The following is a 19,750-nucleotide window of genomic DNA, read 5'->3' as shown; positions in this document are numbered from 1 at the left end:
CTGCCCGCCCAGGTTTCTCACCAAGATAGCTTCACTGCTTTCCTCCCTCAGCGTCTGCACCGAGCAACTGCTCATCCTCGGTGATTTTAACCTCCATTTCAACTCATCGTGCCCTCTTTCCTTTGAGTTCACTGATCTCCAATCATCCCTTAACCTCTCCCTCCATATAAACTCCCCAACCCACATTCACGGCCACCCCCTCAACCTTGCCATCTCATGTGGCCACTCTACTCCCATCGTGTCAATCACAGATAAGGCCATCTCTGATCACTTCCTTGTATCCTTCTCCACCCGCATCCCCCTCCCCACTTCCTTCTATATCCGCTCCTGGAAAAAGCTCTCCAAGCCACTTACAACGGCACTTTCCAATTTCCAACTGTCTAGCCTTTGGCTCGCCATTCACCATAACATTTCTGCAGCTACCTATCTGCTCAATCAAACGCTCACCTCCACCTTTGATGCCCTTGTCCCCACTAAAACCATGACTTTCTCTCGCCCTGGTCATTCCCCTGGTACGGCCCCCATCTCTGCTCCCTTAATTCCAAGGGACGCAGACTTGAATGTTTATGATGGACAACTGGTTTAGCCATTCATTGCCAGATGTGGCTAGACCACATAAAGCATCATCGGGTCCTCCTCTCCTCGGCCAAAACTGCTCACTATTCCAGAATCATCCTGGAATGCAGAGATAACCCCCGGCTTCTCTGCTCCATTACAAACCGTCTTTCGAAACCCCTCACCTCCTACAAGTGCAAGGAACTCATCGACTTCTTTGCCAATAAGATTGTGACCATCTGATCAGCTACCCCTGCCGCTTCCCCTAGCCCACCAAGCCAAACTTCGCCTAAGGGTCCCCCCACTGCCCTTGCATCTTTCTGTAGTTTCTCCTCTATTTCCCCTCATGCCCTCTCCGAGCTCATCGTCTCCGTGAGACGCCCCCTTCTTTTCCCTCGACCCTACTCCCACCAAACTGTCGACCACCTAACTTCACTTCCTGGCCCCCCCGTTAACTGATATTGTTAACGGCTCCCTCTCCTTAGATACTGTCCCCTGTTATAAATCTCATCATCAAGAAACTACTTATGAAATAACGCTGGACGGCCAGCTGGTGGCGCCGTCCAAGGAGTATAAATACTCGGGCATCGGCCCCAGCTTTCCAGGGACATTTTGTAAGACAAGGAACTAGTGAAGTACAACTAGACTTCCATGTTCTGAAACAAGTTGATTAAAGCCTTGCTTTATACTCAAACCAAGTGTGTAGTGAGTTTTATTACGTCAACCCCCTTCCCTTCAAATCTGCCGTCAACACCCCATGCCCTCAAGAAAAAAAAGTCTTGACCCCTCTATCCTTGCAAACTATCACGCCATCTCCAGCTCCGTTTCCTCTCCAAAGTCTTTGAACGTGTCGTCGCTTCCCAAATCCGTGCCCTTCTTTCCTGCAACTCTTTTTGAACCCCTCCAACCATTTGAATCCCTCCAATCAGGTTTCTGCTCCTGCCAAAGCACTGAAACGGCCCCTCATCAAAGTCACAATTGACATCCTATGTGACTGTGACCATGGCAAGCTATCCCTCCCCATCCTTCTCGGCTTGGCTGCGGCCTTTGACACGGTTGACACACTATTCCCCCTCCAACGCCTCTCTCCTCTGTCGTCCAGCTGGGTGGAACTCTCTTCGCCTGGTTCCATTCTTATCTATCCAGTCGTAGCCAGAGAATCACCTGCAATGGCTTCTCTTCGCATTACCTGGAGTCCCCCAAGGATCTATCCCTGGCCCCCTCCTATTTCTCATCTACAGGCTGCCCTTCGGCGACATCATCTGAAAACACAGCGTCAGTTTACACATGTACGCTGACGATACCCAGCTCTACCTCACCACCATCTCTCTCAACCCCGCCACTGTCTCTGATCTGTCACACTGTTTGTCCGACACCAAGTTCTGGATGAGCAGAAATTTCCTCCGACTAAATATTCGGAAGACCAAAGCCACTGTCTTTGGGACCCGCCACAAACTCCGTTCCCTAGCCACCGACTCCATCCCTCTCCCGGGTCACTGTCTCAGGCAGAACCAGACCGTTCACAACCATGGCGTCCTATTTGACCGAGATGAGCTTCCAACCACATCAGCTCCATCACCAAGGCCATCTCCGTAACATTGCCCGTATTTGCTCCTGTCTCAACTCATTTGCTGCTGAAACTCTCATCCATGCCTTTGCTACCTCTAGACTTGACTATTCCCAGGATCTCTCGGCCGACCTCCCATCTTCTACCCTCCATAAACTTGAACTGACCCAAAACTCTGCTGCTTGCACTAAGTCCCGTTCACCAATCACCCCCGTGACCTACATTGGCTCCCAGTCTGGCAACCCCTCGATTTTAATATTCTCATCTTGTTTTTCAAATCTCTGTGGCCTCGCCCCTCCCTATCTCTGTAACCTGATCCGGCCCTACAAATCCTCCGGGATCTCTGCACTCCACCAATCCTGGCCTCTTGAGCATCCCCGATTTTAATCGCTCCACCATTGGCAGCCGTCCCTTCAGCTGCCTGGGCCCTAAGCTCTGGAATTCCCACCCTGAGCTTCTCCACCTCTCTCTCCTCCTTAAAACCTACCTCTGACCAAGTTACTGGTCACCTGTCCTAATATCTCTACATGGCTCGATGTTTGATAACGCTCCTGTGAAGCACCTGGAGACGTTTTACGATGTCAAAGATGCTATATAAATCTAAGCTGTTAATTTTGTTGACTTGGCAACAAAACTAAGTCTAGGATTAAAATCTGACTGCAACAAAAATCTACAAGGAAGGATAAACATGGGAAAATCTCCTACCGGCACTCATGTCGATGATCGAATTCTTCTTCTGTTTCTCCTGTCTCTCCTTCTCCGCTTTCTCTTTGGCAAGTTTGGCTCTCCTGATTTTCTCTTCAGCTTCTTTCCGTTTCTTGTTCTCCGCTACTGATTGCTGCGGAAGTTAGGAGAGCACTTAAAAGAATGAATTACAATTCTGTAGCGCCTTTCAGTGCCTCAGGACATCCCAAAGCGCTTTACAGGCAATTAAGTACTTTTGACTTACGATCATTGTTGTAATGTAGGAAACACGGCAGCCAATTTGTGCACAGCAAGGTCCCATTAACAGAAATGTGATAATGACCAGATAATCTGTGTTAGTGATGTTGGTTGAGGGATAAATATTGGCCAAGACACCAGGGAGAACCCCCCATCTCTGGCTCTTCTTCAAAAAAGTGCCATGGGATCTTTTATACCCACCGGAGGGGCCTCGGTTTAATGTCTCAACTGAAAGACAGCACCTCTTTCAGTACAGCACTGTAGTGTCAGCCTAGGTTTTGTGCTCAAGTCTCTGGAGCGGGGCTTGAACCCACACACAACCTTCTGACTCAGACACAAGAGTGCTACCACTGAGCCAGGGCTGACACTGAATATGTCACACGGACCACAAAGTTCCAGGTTGAAATATCAGGTGAATACAGCGCTAATTATTTCAGATTTTGTGGGCTGAGTAGTCTCGGTGTCAACAGCTGCAGGTTTACCATAACTTTGCAATCCGTAAACTTCAAATCGTAAGAGCTCCCCTGGATGAATCAGTGTGTAAATACATTCCCCTGTACTAACTGAGCCACACGAACCGGAGGATCCTAGGTCTGATTCCTGGTCTATGCCGAACAAGCTGATCTAAGCTAGGCAACACTTGGGATGCTACAGATGGCTTCAGCCCTTCTAGGTTATGGAGGAAATCAGAGTTCGCATTCCTCATCACAATCCAGTGATTATTGCTAGACATTGCACAAGTACCTGAAGCTCTGTTGTGAGGCCCTCTGCATTTAAACAGCCTCCTAACTCTCATTGCTAGGTTCAGACATTAAGAATGGCTAACTGAGTAAGGTACTGGGGAAGGATTGTCCGGTCTATAAAGAAAGAAAGACTTGCATTTATATAGCGCCTTTCACGACCACCTAACTTCCCAAAGCGTTTAACAGCCAATGAAGTACTTTTTAAAGTGTAGTTCCTGATGTAATGTAGGAAACGCGGCAGCCAATTTGCACACAGCAAGCTCCACCTGAGAGCGCAGACGGGGCCTCGGTTTGTCTCATCCGAAAGGCGGCACCTCCGACAGTGCAGCGTGGGAGCGAAAGTCCGTATTACCCGAATACCCCGCTATCCTTTCTGTGAGATCAGCACATGCTGGGTTAAAAGTTCAAACAGCTTTCTGCGGCGCATGGGTTGGAAATTGGCTAAGAGGATTTTGGGGAAAGGATGTCCTCAGGGGAAAGATAATGGGCCGTATTTTGCGACCCCTGCGGGTGCGTATGAGGCGTGTACGCACCAGTAGGGGCCGCGCAAGTTCGGGTTTAAGCATGAGAAGCGCGTGCGCTAAAACCCAGAATTTGCGATCTGTCCGCATCCCTGGGAGATGGGCCGCTGCGGGTGGAGAGTTGCGCTGTTTGCCCAACACCCGCCCGCTGAAAGGCCGAGACATTCTTACACCTGGTTTTAAAAAATAGAAAAATAAAATTATCGCTCATTTATACATTAAAAAACACTGTCCAATAAGGAAAGTTTATTTTTATCCCCATTAAAACATACAAAAAATTAAATTTGTTTAAAATATTTAATTAAGTGGCATTTTAATTAATTTTAAATATGTAATTAAAAAAACATTATTTCATGTGTTCGTGTATTTTTTAAGTGCGTGCGTGTGCGCGCAGTCTGACGTTTAAAACAACGGAATGAAAAAGAACACGAAAGCAGTCCAACGTGCAGCACTCCCTCAAGTACTGCACTGGAGTGTCAGCCTAGCTTCAGCATAGACCAGGAGCCAAACTTAGGATCCTCTGGTTCGTGTGGCTCAGTTCGCACCAGGCAATGTAATGGTGTAACACTGCACCAGGAAGTGCCTGTAGCCACTGGGCCTTCAGATGGGCTGCAAGGCTCTATTCGTGTTTACAGGAGTCACAACATGACTCCAGCTAGGAGATGACCCAGAAGCCTGCCGTGGGAAGCAGATCTATTCTCCCAATAAGCAGCAGAACCAGAGTGCCTCTGAAGAGGAGGAGAACCAAAATGGCAGATCTCCATTGGGCCTGCAACATTGAAGCTTTACTTAAAGGCTTTTTATGCAAACCGTATTACTCGACCATCAAATGATGCTACAGTTGGCAAGTGCAGAAATTCAAAGGATTTGTTTTAAGGTTTTTTTGGGGGTTAACTTATGAAATGCATGGAGTTTCCAAACCAAGCTATTGGATAAGTGCACACAGGTAGCATTTGCCAGATACAGAGTGCACTCACTCAGGGGCAGACACCATTTACAGGAAACTCTCTTTTTACCGGCACCTAAATAACCGGAAATCTCTCTTAACCGGCAAAATTCAGGAGTAGGTTCAGGTAAGTTTTACTTCATATTAGTGGCCGTGTAACCAGGGTTCCTGGATCTGTGGCCGTGTAACCGGGGTTCCTGCACCTGTTGCCATGCAACAGGGACGCCTGGATCTGTGGCCGTGTACGGGGCTCTCGTACCTTAGTAAGTATACCTCTCTGTAATCTGGACTTTTTGATCAACCAGCATCACGCCGGTCCCAGATAAAAAAGAGTTTCCTGTACTTAAGCCCAGACAGCACAGGCTACCAATGCCAAGGGTTAGGGACCCCCCGTCTGTGTACAGGGTACTGCTGGAGGTTGAGAGTGTAGTGGTAAGCTTCCTGTTGCTTGTCCAGCCAGGGCTGCCCTACTGTTATGCTTGCAGGATTATCTAGACCTGAAAGGGAAAAATAACAGGCTCCATATCCCATGTCAGCCACAGCTCAGTGGGTAGCACTCTCGCCTCTGAGTCAGAAGGTTGTACGTACAAGCCCCACTCCAGAGACTTGAGCACAAAAATCTCGGCTGACACGCCAATGCAGTACTGAGGGAGTGCTGCACTGTTGGAGGTGCCGTCTTTTGGATGAGACGTTAAACCGAGCCCCCATCTGCTCTCTCAGGTGGATGTAAAAGATCCCACGGCACTATTTAGAAGAGGAGCAGGAGAGTTATCCCTGGTGTCCTGGCCGATATTTATCCCTCAATCAACATCACTAAAAAAAAAATTATCTGGTCATTATCATATTGCTGTTTGTGGGAGCTTGCTGTGCACAAATTAGCTGCCACGTTTCCTACATTACAAGAGTGACTACAATTCACTGGCTGGAAAGCGCTTTGGGACGTCCTGAGGTCGTGAAAGGCGTTATATAAATGCAAGACTTTCTTTCTATTAGTGAGTCAGAGTGTCGTGTCAATCATCAACAGTGCTCTGGGCGACTACACACTTGTCAGATTACTGAGTGTGCCACAAAGGGCTGACTTGGTTGTGAACCTCCACTAAAAGTGCCATTCTGGAGCCACCTTGACCCCAGACACCCCGTTTACTTGCCCTGTTACCCCCCGCCCCCCACCTAAGGGAGATGGTCACTATTTGGTTGTAAAAACCGTTGGACACTATGTACCAGGAACTTTTCAACAAAAGTCACGGTGAACAACATAATTCCCCATAAAATGTGCGAGTGGACTGCCGCTGTCCTCCTGACGAAAGCATGGACACACACCAGGCTCCACTGAATGGCAGTTCCATCCATTGGAGCGGTGGAGTTTCAGTAGCAGCTGCTTACCCTGTGCAACCCAGTCATGGTCAGCACCGAGCTCTGGATATATGAGGCATGCGTTCTCATGCCCAACCTCCCGATAATGCCTTCCAGCTGCAGTTGCCTCAATCTTAGAACTTCATCAACAGCTAGACGAAGGACAAATGCCTCCAACAGATCATTTTCATGATGTGCAAGCCACATAGCACCAGTGCCGTGCATCAGAGATACACATCGTCAACCAAATATCCAGTTCCTCAAGTGAAAGGCTTTGTCAAAGAGGCACGCCCCCCCCCACCCCCACGGCATTCAGTGACATGTCAGTGTAGGCCAGAGCCTGTCCTCCCTCCAACCATTATTTCTTCTTGCCACAAATCCATCCTCCCAGCTTAGTCCTGAATCTCACGCATGGACCAGACGAAGTCTCTTTGCTGCATGCCTAAGAATTCTGAAGCATGAAAGAAACTGGAGATGCCATTTTTGCCACAAGCTTAGCTTACATTTGGACTTTGCCGTCATTAAAGCAAGATGGAAAAAAATCAAAGCGCCCTTGGGCTCTTCGCAGAACTGTCCCGATGGAAAGTGTCCAGGCTGAAGATGGCATCCTCCAGGCTGGGACAGATTGTAAGATGATGTCCTGTACCAAATCACACGGGTCCATATCGCTTTATCTCTAGGCAATTAAACACTTACCGAAAACATACTCTTGAAGTTACTAAGATCACCAAAGAACTCCTCAACAGATGTATTCTTGGTATTAAAAGCGAAGTATAGGCCAAGATCTTCAAACTCCTCCTCCATGGTTTTATGCATCCCTGATAACTTTTCAAACTGCTCCTTTGCAACCTGTACAAAACTGTGCCAAGGCTTTGATTAAGGAAAAATGATCTTGATGTCTAACGTGGAACTCATATGTTGCACAATTTCTCAAACTTCACAGGCCAGTGTTTTTATTTTCACTGGGACAATTTCATTTAGTTATCACTAATGGCGAGTTGTACCGTAAAAATGAGCAACATTCTGGTGAGCATGCTGATTAAATAACTGCTAACTCTTGAGAATAAACAAAGCTCGATTAACTTCAACAATTTTTTCTGATTGTCCTGCTACTCTCCCACTGCACTGGATTTACATGCATTCCCACATGCCTGACTGCGAAGGTCTCCTTAAAGCACATAAGAAATAAGAGCAGGAGCAGGCCATTCAGTCCTTCGAGCCTGCTCTGCCATTCAATAAGATCATGGCTGATCTTCTACCTCAACTCCACCTTCCGGCACTATCCCCATAGTCCTTGGTTCCCTTCGTATCCAAAAATCTATCAAAGTATACAGACCATTACAGCTCTTTCCATTATATTAATACCTACTTGCAGGAAATTAAACTCACTAGCTACGTCTGAGAAAGTGGCTATCATACATAAAGAAAACAAATCCTAGAAATCTGAAATAAGAGATTATGCTGGATACACAATGCAGGTCAGCTAGCATCTTGCAAAGATTATTTTGAGGTTTGTCTGTGCCAAGTGCACAACTCATTGAAAAATCTAGAGTCTCAATAATTCTATATTCAATAGGTTTTTCTGTACTTTTTGACCCACTAGCACATTAATTCCGTTGCTGCATACTAATCAAAACCTTCTCTCCAATGATCGTGTAATCCACTCAAAGGAAAAGTGCTATCAGAAGTTAGCATGGGGATCTCCAGGAGTGTGTCACTTCTACCAAATGGTCCTCTGCACAGAACATTTTGAAAACTACTGTCGTAGATTACATTACAGATCTAATCCTAAGCCATCTGTGGTGGGGGAAAATTTTGGAATCTTTAATGAAAAATGAAATGACTAACTATCTAGATGAAGAGAAAATAATTAGAAGCAGCCAAGACAGATATCAGAGTAGATGACTACCCTCGACAAACCCGATAGAATTCTTTGAGGAGGTGATTGCTATGGTGGCTGGAGGAAATATAGTAGGCATGGGTGCATGGACCTTCAGAAAGCCTTTGACAGTGTACTACACAGGAGACTATTAGAGAAAATTAATGGGTATGGAAATACAGGAAGGGTAGCAAATCTGTTTAAAACTGATTAGAAGAGAGGAAACAGAGAGTAGGAGTTCAGGGCAATTTCTCAGTGATTGGAAATGGGTAGCTGTGTCCCACAGGATCCTGTTCTGGTACCGCTTCTGTTCACCGTGTACATCAATGATTTGGACTGGTTGGGCTAAATGGCCGGTTTCTCTGTTGTCATTTCTATGTAATACTTTTTACTTAGTATTTCAGGCAGCTTAAGGAGTGTGACATTGTACGCTGTTGTCCCACTTTTAGACACGAATAAGAGAGCAGGTCTCAGTAGGTGCACAGAGCTCCATTTGTACACAAAGTCCCACGGGCAGCAAAGCCGACTTTCCCTGCATTTACACAACTAATCACGTGTCCCGACAGCAGAAGGACAGACCCACGTTGCGGTCGGGATAAGGAAGCTAATCTTGTTGGCTATGTAGTGCGGCTGTGAAGGACAGACTGGGACCCCCTTGGCCAGCTGCACGCGTACAATGTAAAAAATAGATATAAACTTTTATGTGTTAGAACAAATACTAAGGTATCGGTGGAACTAGTCCTTTTCTGCAAGGGGGTGGCAGGGGACTAAATAAAATTGCGTCTCCTGCCCTATTGTCTGCAGCCTGATTGTGCCAGTTCTGATGGCGAGTCCCATTCATAACACTTGGTTTCATCTGCTTACTGTGCCTGTTTTCAGCATTTTCTTTTAACATTCAAATTCCCAGTATTCATGGATTTTCTTTAAGAAGAAATGACGTAACCATACTAACAATGACAAAGTCACCAAGTTGACTGACTCTGGTGCAGATATTTTAATACTGCAGCGTTTGCATTATTTATATTTAACCGTACTGAGTGGGAGCAAACACGAATAGCAGATTTACATGGCTCTCATCCCTGTGTGACATTTCGACCTATCCACTTACTCCACTGTTAACACCTGCACCCTCAATCCCTTTGACCCTGTCCAATTAACACCTCATTTCCAATTTTCTCTATCTCTCTTAAGGTCTTTGAACCTATGACCCTGCCCACTTCTCTTACCGCTCCTTGCTAAAGTGCCTTCAGTCTGGTTTCCTGTCCAGCACACCTCCTGCAATGACTTCCCTTCCCATACCTGCACAGGTACGTTTGATGTGCTCCAAGGTGCCATTCTCAGGCCACTCCTATTCCTAACATATGTGGTGTTTGCCCCATGGAGACACAAGCAAGCATGCAGTCTGCGTCCGTAAGTACATTGACAACACGTAGCTTCACCTCTCCAAACCAGCCCCAATCCCACGACTGTCACAAGGATTTTCTGCCTGAGCAAGCCACGGATGAGCCTGAATCTCCTAAAACAAATCAATGGCAAGAGTAAAATCATCCTTTTTGGTTCTCGCCAGAAACTCCGTAACCTAGTCCTCAAATCCATTCCCCAATCAGATTGCTTGCTCGTGCTAAACCGGACAGCGTGCATGGCTGCTTGACGAAGCTGAGCTTCAAGCCCCATATTGCAGTCAATTAATGAGCTTGAAAATGCCACCTCCACAATATTGCCTGCCTCAATCCCTACCTTATTCCATTGCTGCTGAAACCCTCATCCATGTCTTTGTGTTCCCCCCCCGCCCCCTCCCGGCTTGCTTTCACTCACACTCTTCTCGCTAAGTGCCACTTTACACAAACTCCAACTATGTACATATCCACTGCTTACATCCTAAGTCCCACTCATCTATCACCTGTTTTCTTGCTAACCCCCACTGGCTACCACTCCCCAAACATTTGATTTGAAAATCCTTGACCTCACATAGAAACATAGAAGATAGGAGGAGTAGGCCATTCGGACCCTCGATCCTGCTCCGCCATTTAATGCGATCATGGCTGATCATCCAAATTCAGTACCCTGTTCCTGCCTTCTCCCCATACCCCTTGATCCCTTTAGCCTTAAGAAATATATCCAACTCCTTCTTGAATATATTTAGTGAATTGGCCTCAACTGCCTTCTGTGGTAGAGAATTCCACAGGTTCACCACTCTCTGGGTGAAGAAATTCCTCCTCATCTCAGTCCTAAATGGCTTACCCCTTATCCTTAGACTGTGACCCCTGGTTCTGGTCTTACCCCTATGGTATTGTTCCGACCCATCTCCGCAACCTCCTCCTTCCCCACATTCCAGCTTGCACCCTCTTCTCTTCTGAGTCAGCTCACTCTCCTCCCCTTTACTATATCCCAACATTGGCCCAGGGCACTCCGTCATTATGGTCTTGCATTCTGGAATTCTCTCCTTAAACTCTGCCTTGCCTTATCACAGAAATCACAGAAACCCCACAGTGCAGATAGAGGCCATTTCGGCCCATCGAGCCTGCACCGACACATATCCCACCCGATCCCCGTAACCCCTACACCAACACATATCCCACCCTATCCCCGTAACCCCACGTATTTAATCCCCCTAACACTAAGGGTCAATTTATCATAGCCAATCAACCTAACCCGCACATCTTTGGACTGTGGGAGGAAACCGGAGCACCCGGAGGAAACCCACGCAAACACGGGGAGAATGTGCAAACTCCACACAGACAGTCACCCGAGGCCGGATTCGAACCCGGGTCCCTGGCGCTGTGAGGCAACAGTGCTAACCACTATGCCACCGTGCTGCCTCACTTTCGAAAGCCTCCTCTAAAATCAAATTCTTCAACCCGATCTTGTCCGACACAGATCCTTCATCAGAACTAACAAGTGTAACATTAAAGCTATTGTTTCTTTTTACAGAAGCGGATGGAAACAGCCAAGATATATATATATATATATATATAAAAAAAGGCCACTGCAAAGCTTAACAAATTGGGCTGTTATATCATTTTGATTGTTTTTGTACACTGTTGCAGCTCTCTGAACGGCAATCAAGTGAACCTAGCAAAACCCAAGAATAAATGGACTTTTATTCAAACTTCCTCATCACTTCATAAGTCTCCTGTACTTTAAACCGATGATCAATTTAAAATCAGTCAATTTGCTTTATCATCAAAGCATTTTCAAAAAATTGAAAGGCAATCTTCTTAAAAATTCTCACATTATCTGGTCTTTGAAAAATTCCAGAGCATCTATTTTTAAAGTACACAGCAGTTCAAAAAAAGGATTTTGCTCTTAAAAATGCGAACACAGTACTTTGGTCTAAAACCTTACAGCACTCGTTTTAAATGTTAGACTTTACCCTTCAGGCACTTCGAATGCTGTGACCTCAATTAATTCTGTACAATGTTCTTCAGTGCAGAATTTCAAAATCACATACAAGAGGATGTTGCTCATTCTGTCTCGACTTCACTCGGATCCTTTTCCTCATTTCATTATTTTTGCCCACCAAACCATCAATTACCAAATTAACAGGGTCAGCAAGTTTAAAGCTCCTCGCAACTAAAGGGGAGACGAGAGAAATTCATTGCTCACCAACTGTTACATTGAACTTGACGACAAAAGAGACTCGTGATACGTCGCAGCGCGAATACAAATGTCATTTTCCTACAAAGCTTGCCCTCAAATACTGCAACTTCAGAACACATTTCACGACAACTGTGTAGTTTAAGGAAGCACTGAAAAGTTCTGAACGATCTATAGCATTGGCAAAACAGTCGCAATTTTAACGACAATTCAGTTTACAATGCATGAATCACAGCGACAGAAGGGAGACAGACTCCTGTACATACCGGTGAATCGAATGCACTGAAACAATCATGCAGAAGTCAATAAGTAATGAAATCATGAATGCGGGCAACACAAGTTGCAAATCCTTTCCCTGTTTGGAATCAGCTTTGCTTACGGTGCTATTAGTGTTACATAAACTATGCTTTTAGGGACACTCCAGCATAAAGGTGCAGAATAAATAATTACTATTTTGCAATGGGTGTGCAAAACCATTTAAGAAAGTCAAACAGTGAAAGCACAGAATGATGCATCAGCACAAATATAAGGATGATGATGGAACAAAGATTTAGCAATGTGGAGATTAAATCATTGCCCTGCATCAATGCTGAACTGCTGCTTTAGAAAGAGCACAATCCCCAGTTCCTATCTATTTTTGGAAGCTGTTTGATTGCTTATGGTGAGTTTCATGTATCCCCTTGTATATTAATCAACTTGTTTCAGATTCAGAATTACTGGTGTTCCTGACCTACATACCATCATCCGCAGTACTGGGTAGGGAGCTATCCGCCACAAGATGGTGGATATTTGACTCTGCTCCTAGATTACCTTTCTTTGTTACTACCGGTCATTTGTCTTGCACTTGTTCAAAGTTGTTACTGGGTTAAAGTTTCCCTTTTGCACTATGTAAAACATATTAATTAAAAAGTTTAAAAAAAAATAGAACAATGTCAAATAAATATGGAACAAGAGGACAGTCCAGAGCCAGCATCTGACAGGCTAACATTTTGGACAGCGACCATCACCAGGACTCTCACAGGACCCGGCTCTGAAGAACCAATATTTTGATCTGATGAAAGGTCATTGACCCTGAAACTTTACAAAGTATCACAGCGTATTTACAGCACACAAGCAGGCCATTCTGCCCAACAGGTCCATGCCGGTGTTTTATGCTCCACACGAGCCTCCTCCCTTCTTCATCTCACCCCATCAACATATCCCCTTCTATTCTTTTCTCCCTCATTTGCTTATCTAGCTTCCCCTTAAATGCATCTATGCCATTCACCTCAACTCCTCCCTGTGGTAGCGAGTTCCGCATTCTAACCACACTCTGGGTAAAGTAGTTTGTCCTGAATTGCCTATTGGATTTATTCGTAACTATCTTATATTTAAGGCCTCTGATTCTGGTCTCGCCCGCAAGTGAGACCTGTTTCATCCTGTTTCTCTCCCCACAGATGCTGCCTGACCCGTGAAATCCAGCATATTCCATTTTTATTTCTCTACCAGATGTTGACCTCCCTGTTGTAAAGTCACATTACAAAGACTTATGGTTCTCAACTAAATATCGCACTGCCTTAATGCTCAAGGTAGTTTTTAAAAGGACTACTTTAGAATCATGTAAAGATAGCCATTGGGAAAGTACAATCTATTTCTGGGTATTCTGTTCAAACACTTGTGTTTGACCAAATTTGTAATTTCACACACTACATGCTATCACTAAAAGCATGTGATATTGTCCTTAAATTACATCAATGCCTGCATGACTTCAAAATTCCCTGGAGGCATTTGATCTGGGATTGAGACACCAAAAACCTACATTATGCTGGGCTCCAAAGCCCGAATAATGGTGACGTCTGAGAACCACATGCCTTTCTCCTTTGGGGTCTCGCTCTGAATGTCAGGGCACCACTTCTTGCTCTGGAGACAACCAAGTAAACTGTCTTCTGTGTCGAATCTTTGTGTTTCTCCAGCAGCCAAACAGATTGGCAAACTGAGGACGGATTGTTTCAAAAGCCGATAGGAACTGCTTCACAGAAAACAGTAGCAAAAATGAATGAGCTACTGTTAATTTTTTTTTATTTTTTAAGTAGTATAGGTTAGGGCTATGCAAGTGGATCGTCTCCAGTTCATTAAAACAGTGAGAAATGTGTCCCGTAAACCTCTTGCTGTGTTCTCAATTTGACTGATAACTGCAGTGTTTGGGACATTATTTTTATGCTCAGTATAACACCAATGTATCCCAATTTTAAGTTTAAAAAAAGATCAGGAGCTACCTGATGCCACAGTGGACTTGCTGCCACTCAGACCATGGCCCTAGAATGTCCCAGTTTTGACTTCCACTATGCGCTGCGTTATCTGATCTCAGGGCTTCAAGCGGTCTACTGGCCCCACTGCCCCTGGGTTTGGGAAGAGTAGTGTGCATGTTAATTGAGGACAGGATTGGGTGAGCTAACCTGCTGACACACGAAGGATATCCAATTGTCAGTGGAATGGTATCCTAATAAAAGTCAGCGCATACTGTAAAGGTGGGAGAAATAGCAAAAAAACAAAATCCTATAATGCGTAAGATTTATTACTGGTAACTCAAAACTTCACAGTATTTTTCCAAGAACAGCTCATAGTTACACTGTTACATCGAGCGACTCCATCAGTTTGACTCTAGGTACATGCGATCTTAAAATTTTACACGGGATCTACAAGAGAAAAAACACTGCACGGCATGTTGAATGGATTAACGCATTCATTTCAAATCAGCACATTATCTGCACGGACACGAGGAAGGTACCAAGATGCACATCACTCATGTCAGTCAGCATTTCAACTGTACCACTGTACGGAACCCAGTTGAAGGAGTAGCTCCTATGTCTGGTGTAAAGGGTCTAATAAGTCTGCTCTGGAGTGATGCTAATACTAAAGGAACTGTATCACAAAATTGGCAGCATAAACAAGCAATGATTTTTTCTGGGGTAAAACAGCTTTGCATCATTTACATCCCTGCTAGAAACAAAACATTCGCTTATTTAGCAATACATTTTTCACAGCTTCATTAATACAGCTCTCACTGCCTCTATTCTTGGATTCTTCATCTTCAGTAAGAGATAAGTGCCAAGAGCTTTCTCCACGCTCCTCTAATCCACACTGTGTCGAATGTACAAGTTAGTCTTTGAGCTGATGAATCTTATTCGCAAGTACAAACACATCCAAGTGTTTTTTTGTTCTCTTTTTAAAAGAGGAACAATTTGTCGTCTCTTACTCTCCAAGCTACTTTCTCCAGTCAGGAGAGGATCTGTGCCCAAACTGTTGAGTCATCTTTGCTTTTCTCAGATGCTGACAGATCCCATTGGATAATTCCAACATTTTCCATTTGTTTTTGACATTTCCTGTATTTGCAGCTTTTTCCTTTTTTTATCTCTACTGTTTCAATTCACAGCTCATTCTCTCTCTCAGATGTGCACTATTCATAGTACGATGACCCTAGACCAATAGAGCATTGAAAAATTAGAGATAGCAGGATCAATGTGACCCTTGCTAACTTCTTAAAAAAGAGAAAGGTCACTGGAACCAGTTAATTATTTGATTGCACTGCCTGGCGACAAGTCCCATGAATGGAACATAGGAACACGAGCAAGCCATTCAACTCACTGCCATTCCGCCATGTAATTAGATCTGTACCCATTACCTGCCTTTGCTCCATAACCCTAGATAACCATACTTAGCAAAAATCTATTGAAAATTTCAATTGACGCTGCATCTAGAGCTTTTTCTTTTTGAGTTGAGTCTTGTTCGGGATTCCCTCCACCAGAGAAAATAGCTTCTCTGTATTTACCCTATCAAATCTCTATCATTTTACAGACCTCGATTAGATTGCTCTTGTAAACGCAGAATGAATACTTTATAGCTCAGAGTTCAAAAATGTGCTGCAGTTAGATTTTTTCCCCCCACATGGCATGTGGTCACTAGTAAACCTGTTTAAAGGTGCTGGAACTCAATATTCATTAAATCTACAGTACAAGAACAATTAGCATTAAGATAGATTTTCCAATCTGCGCTATTGCAATGCTGGCGGTAACTCTGGCGATATCATAAAGCGGTGAATGCTGAATGCTCCCACCCAAATTCTATGTTTTGTTAAACATGTGAAGCAAAGGCAGGCAGGCGGCCAATGGCTCGCATCAATATAAATCAAATATGAAGAACGGCTCTAATTTAATTAAGCAAAGCGAAAGGATATTGTCATTTTCTCTACAAACTTGTCTTGGCCGTCGCTGGATTGTGGAAAGCTGTCGATGTCTTTCTGCAATGTGGCAATCTGTTTCCCCATCTGTTCGAGATTCTTCTGCAGCATTTCTGCAGAAACTGTAAAGAAGACAAACACGTTAACCTATCTTGAGCACTATTTGTTTTGCAGCTTCTTAAACATGCAGTGTGGGGAATTACAGGAAGAGAGAGTCTGTGCTGAGCTAGATAAGTGTACAGGTTGCACGAGGAAAGGCTCAGCTTCAGCTCCATCAATGAAAAGCTTGCTGATGGTGACTGCGCAGGCTCACGCGTGAAGAACTGACATATGGCTGTGGCACCAAAGAGCTGTCACGTCTCGTGGAATCAATCCACAGGAAGCATCATATCTGAGAACGACTGTGCTCTTGACCGATGTCTACATACATATACTGCCCGGCGAAAGTCACTGGACAGAAGTGGCTGATTTATAGAAACATAGAAGATAGGAGCAGGAGTAGGCCATTTGGCCCCTCGAGCCTGCTCCGCCATTCAATGAGATCATGGCTGATCATCCAAATTCAGTACCCTGTCCCTGCCTTCTCCCCATATCCCTTGATCCCTTTAGCCTTAAGAAATATATCCAACTCCTTCTTGAATATATTTAATGAATTGGCCTCAACTGCCTTCTGTGGTAGAGAATTCCACAGGTTCACCACTCTCTGGGTGAAGAAATTCCTCCTCATCTCTGTCCTAAATGGCTTACCCGTTATCCTTAGACTGTGTCCCCTGGTTCAGGACTCCCCCGCCATCGGGAACATCCTTCCTGCATCAAGTCTGTCTAGTCCTGTTAGAATTTTATAAGTTTCAATGAGATCCCCTCTCATTCTTCTAAACTCCAGCGAGTATAAGCCCAATCGACCCAATCTCTCCTCATACATCATGATGTGCCTCAATAAATCCGAGACTCAATGTTAGCGGAACAAAACAAGGCTTTTATTAACTTAGAAGGTAACACACAGTGGAGAGGTGTCTTCCATCCAGAGGTCTGCAGTACTGGATGTGAGGCACGTTGAGCCTGCTTACATAGGGGCCAGGTATGGGCGGAGCCCTACACACAATACAATACAAGGTGAGGAAACGGAACTGAGGTAAGGGAAATGAAACTGAAACTAAACCACAGTCACAGGCACAATCACACAGAGAATACAGATGAGTGATGAATGGCATATTTCATCACACATCATTCCTGCCATCCCAGGTATCAGTCTGGTGAATCTTCACTGCACTCCCTCCAAGGCAAGAACATCTTTCCTCAGATAAGGCGACCAAAACTGCACACAATACTCGAGGTGTGGTCTCACCAAGGCCCTGTACTATCCTTTCTCCAGCCCCGCAGTTTGGGGAAGGGTGAAGCAAGCGGGTAAATAAATACAATAAATGTTTCTCTTCCCGCTCCCACACGGTTAACTCTGGAGTCCCCCAAGGTTCTATCCTTGGCCCCCTCCCATTACTCATCTACATGCTGCCCCTCGGCGACATTATCCAAACACACGCCAGGTTCCACATGTACACTAACAACACCCAGCTCCACCTCACCACCACCTCTCTCAACCCCACCACGGCCTCTGATTTGGTATGCTGCTTGTCCGACATCCAGTATTGGATGAGCAGAAATTTCCTCCAATTGAATATTGGGAAGACCAAAGCCAGTCTTCGGTTCCTGCCACAACTCTGCTCCCCAGCCACCGACTCCATCCCTCTCCCTGGCCTGAGGCTGAACCAGACCATTCACAACCTTGGCGTCCTATTTGACCCTGACTGAGCTTCCAACCCCATATCCGCTCCATCTCCGAGACCGCCTACTCCCATCTCTAACATCAGCCGTCTCTGCCCCCACCTCAGCTCATCCGCTGCTGAAACCCCCAGCCAAGCCTTTGTTACTTCTAGACTCAACCAATGGTCTCCTGACCAGCCTCCCAACCTTGCACACTCCGTAAACTTCAGCTCATCCAAAACTCTGGTGGTCGTACCCTGACTCGCATCTAATCCCGTTCATCCATCACCCCTGTGCTCGCTGACCCACATTAGCAACACCAGAATTTAAAAATTCTCATCCTGGTTTTCAAAGCTGAACTCAAGAGGTGAGGTGAGAGTGACTGCCCTCGACATCAAGGCAGCATTTGATCGAGTGTGGCATCAAGGAGCCCTAGCAAAACTGAAGTCAATGGGAATCAAGGGGAAAACTCTCCATTGGTTGGAATCATACCTAGCACAAAGGAAGTTGGCTGCGGTTGTTGGAGGTCATTCATCTCAATCACATGACATCACTGCAGGAGTTCCTCAGGGCAGTGTCCTAGGCCCAACCATCTTCAGCTGTTTCATCAATGACCTTCCCTCCATCATAAGGTCAGAAGTGGGGATGTTCGCTGATGATTGCACACTGTTCAGCACCATTCGAGACTCGTCAGACACTGACGCAGTCCGTGTCCATATGCAGCAAGACCTGGACAACATTCAGACTTGGGCTGACAAGTGGCAAGTAACATTCGCACCACACAAGTGCCAGGCAATGACCATCTCCAACAAGCGAGACTCTAACCATCTCCCCTTGACATTCAATGGCATTACCATCGCTGAATCCCCCACTATCAACATCCTGGGGGTTTCCATTGATCAGAAACTGAACTGGACCAGCCATATAAATACTGTGGCTACAAGAGCAGGCCAGAAGCTGAGAATTCCGCGGCGAGTGTCTCACCTCCTGACTCCCCAAAGCCTTTCCACCATCTACAAGGCACAAGTCAGGAGTGTGATGGAATACTCTCCACTTGCCTGGATGAGTGCAGCTCCAACAACACTCAAGAAGCTCGACACCATTCAGGATAAAGCAGCCCGCTTGATTGGCACTCCATCCACCACCTTCAACATTCACTCCCTCCACCACCGGCACACTGTGGCTGCAGTGTGTACCATCTACAAGATGCACTGCAGCAACTCGCCAAAGCTCCTTCAACAGCACCTTCCAAACCCGCGGCCTCTACCACTTAGAAGGACAAGGGCAGCAGACGCATGGGAACATCACCACCTACAAGTTCCCCTCCAAGCCACACACCATCCTGACTTGGACCTGTATCGCTGTTCTTTTACTGTCGCTGGGCCAAAATCCTGGAACTCCCTTCCTGACAGCATTGTGGGTGTACCTACACCATATGGACTGCAGCGGTTCAAGAAGGCAGCTCACCACCATCTTCTCAAGGGCAATTAGGGATGGGCACTAAATGCAGGCCTAGCCAGCCAGCGATGCCCACATCCTATCAATGAATTTAAAAAAAAAATCGCTCCATGCCCTCGCCCCACCCTGCCTCTGTAACCTCCTCCAGCTCTATAACCCGAGATATCTGCGCTCCTCCAATTCTGGCCGCTTGTGCATCTCCGATTTTAATCGCT

General features: G+C 45.6%; 1 protein-coding gene across 1 annotated transcript in view; it reads right to left on the bottom strand.

The window, feature by feature from the left end:
- Positions 1-19,750, bottom strand: part of diaph1 (diaphanous related formin 1) — a 432,569-nt gene that overhangs the window by 80,539 nt on the left and 332,280 nt on the right. The window contains exons 24-26 of the mRNA XM_085995955.1: positions 16,317-16,441; positions 7,324-7,488; positions 2,828-2,960 (exon numbers count right to left, since the gene is read on the bottom strand). Of these exons, the coding sequence (XP_085852081.1) occupies positions 2,828-2,960; positions 7,324-7,488; positions 16,317-16,441 (423 nt within the window). The remainder of the gene's footprint in view (positions 1-2,827; positions 2,961-7,323; positions 7,489-16,316; positions 16,442-19,750) is intronic.

Source organism: Somniosus microcephalus, chromosome 8 (genome assembly GCF_052327205.1).
Source record: "Somniosus microcephalus isolate GS21.2 chromosome 8, FLI_Smic_1.0, whole genome shotgun sequence".
In the NCBI taxonomy this organism is placed as follows: domain Eukaryota; kingdom Metazoa; phylum Chordata; class Chondrichthyes; order Squaliformes; family Somniosidae; genus Somniosus; species Somniosus microcephalus.
Note: the sequence above shows the minus strand (reverse complement) of the source record. Positions and strands in the feature narration are given on the sequence as shown.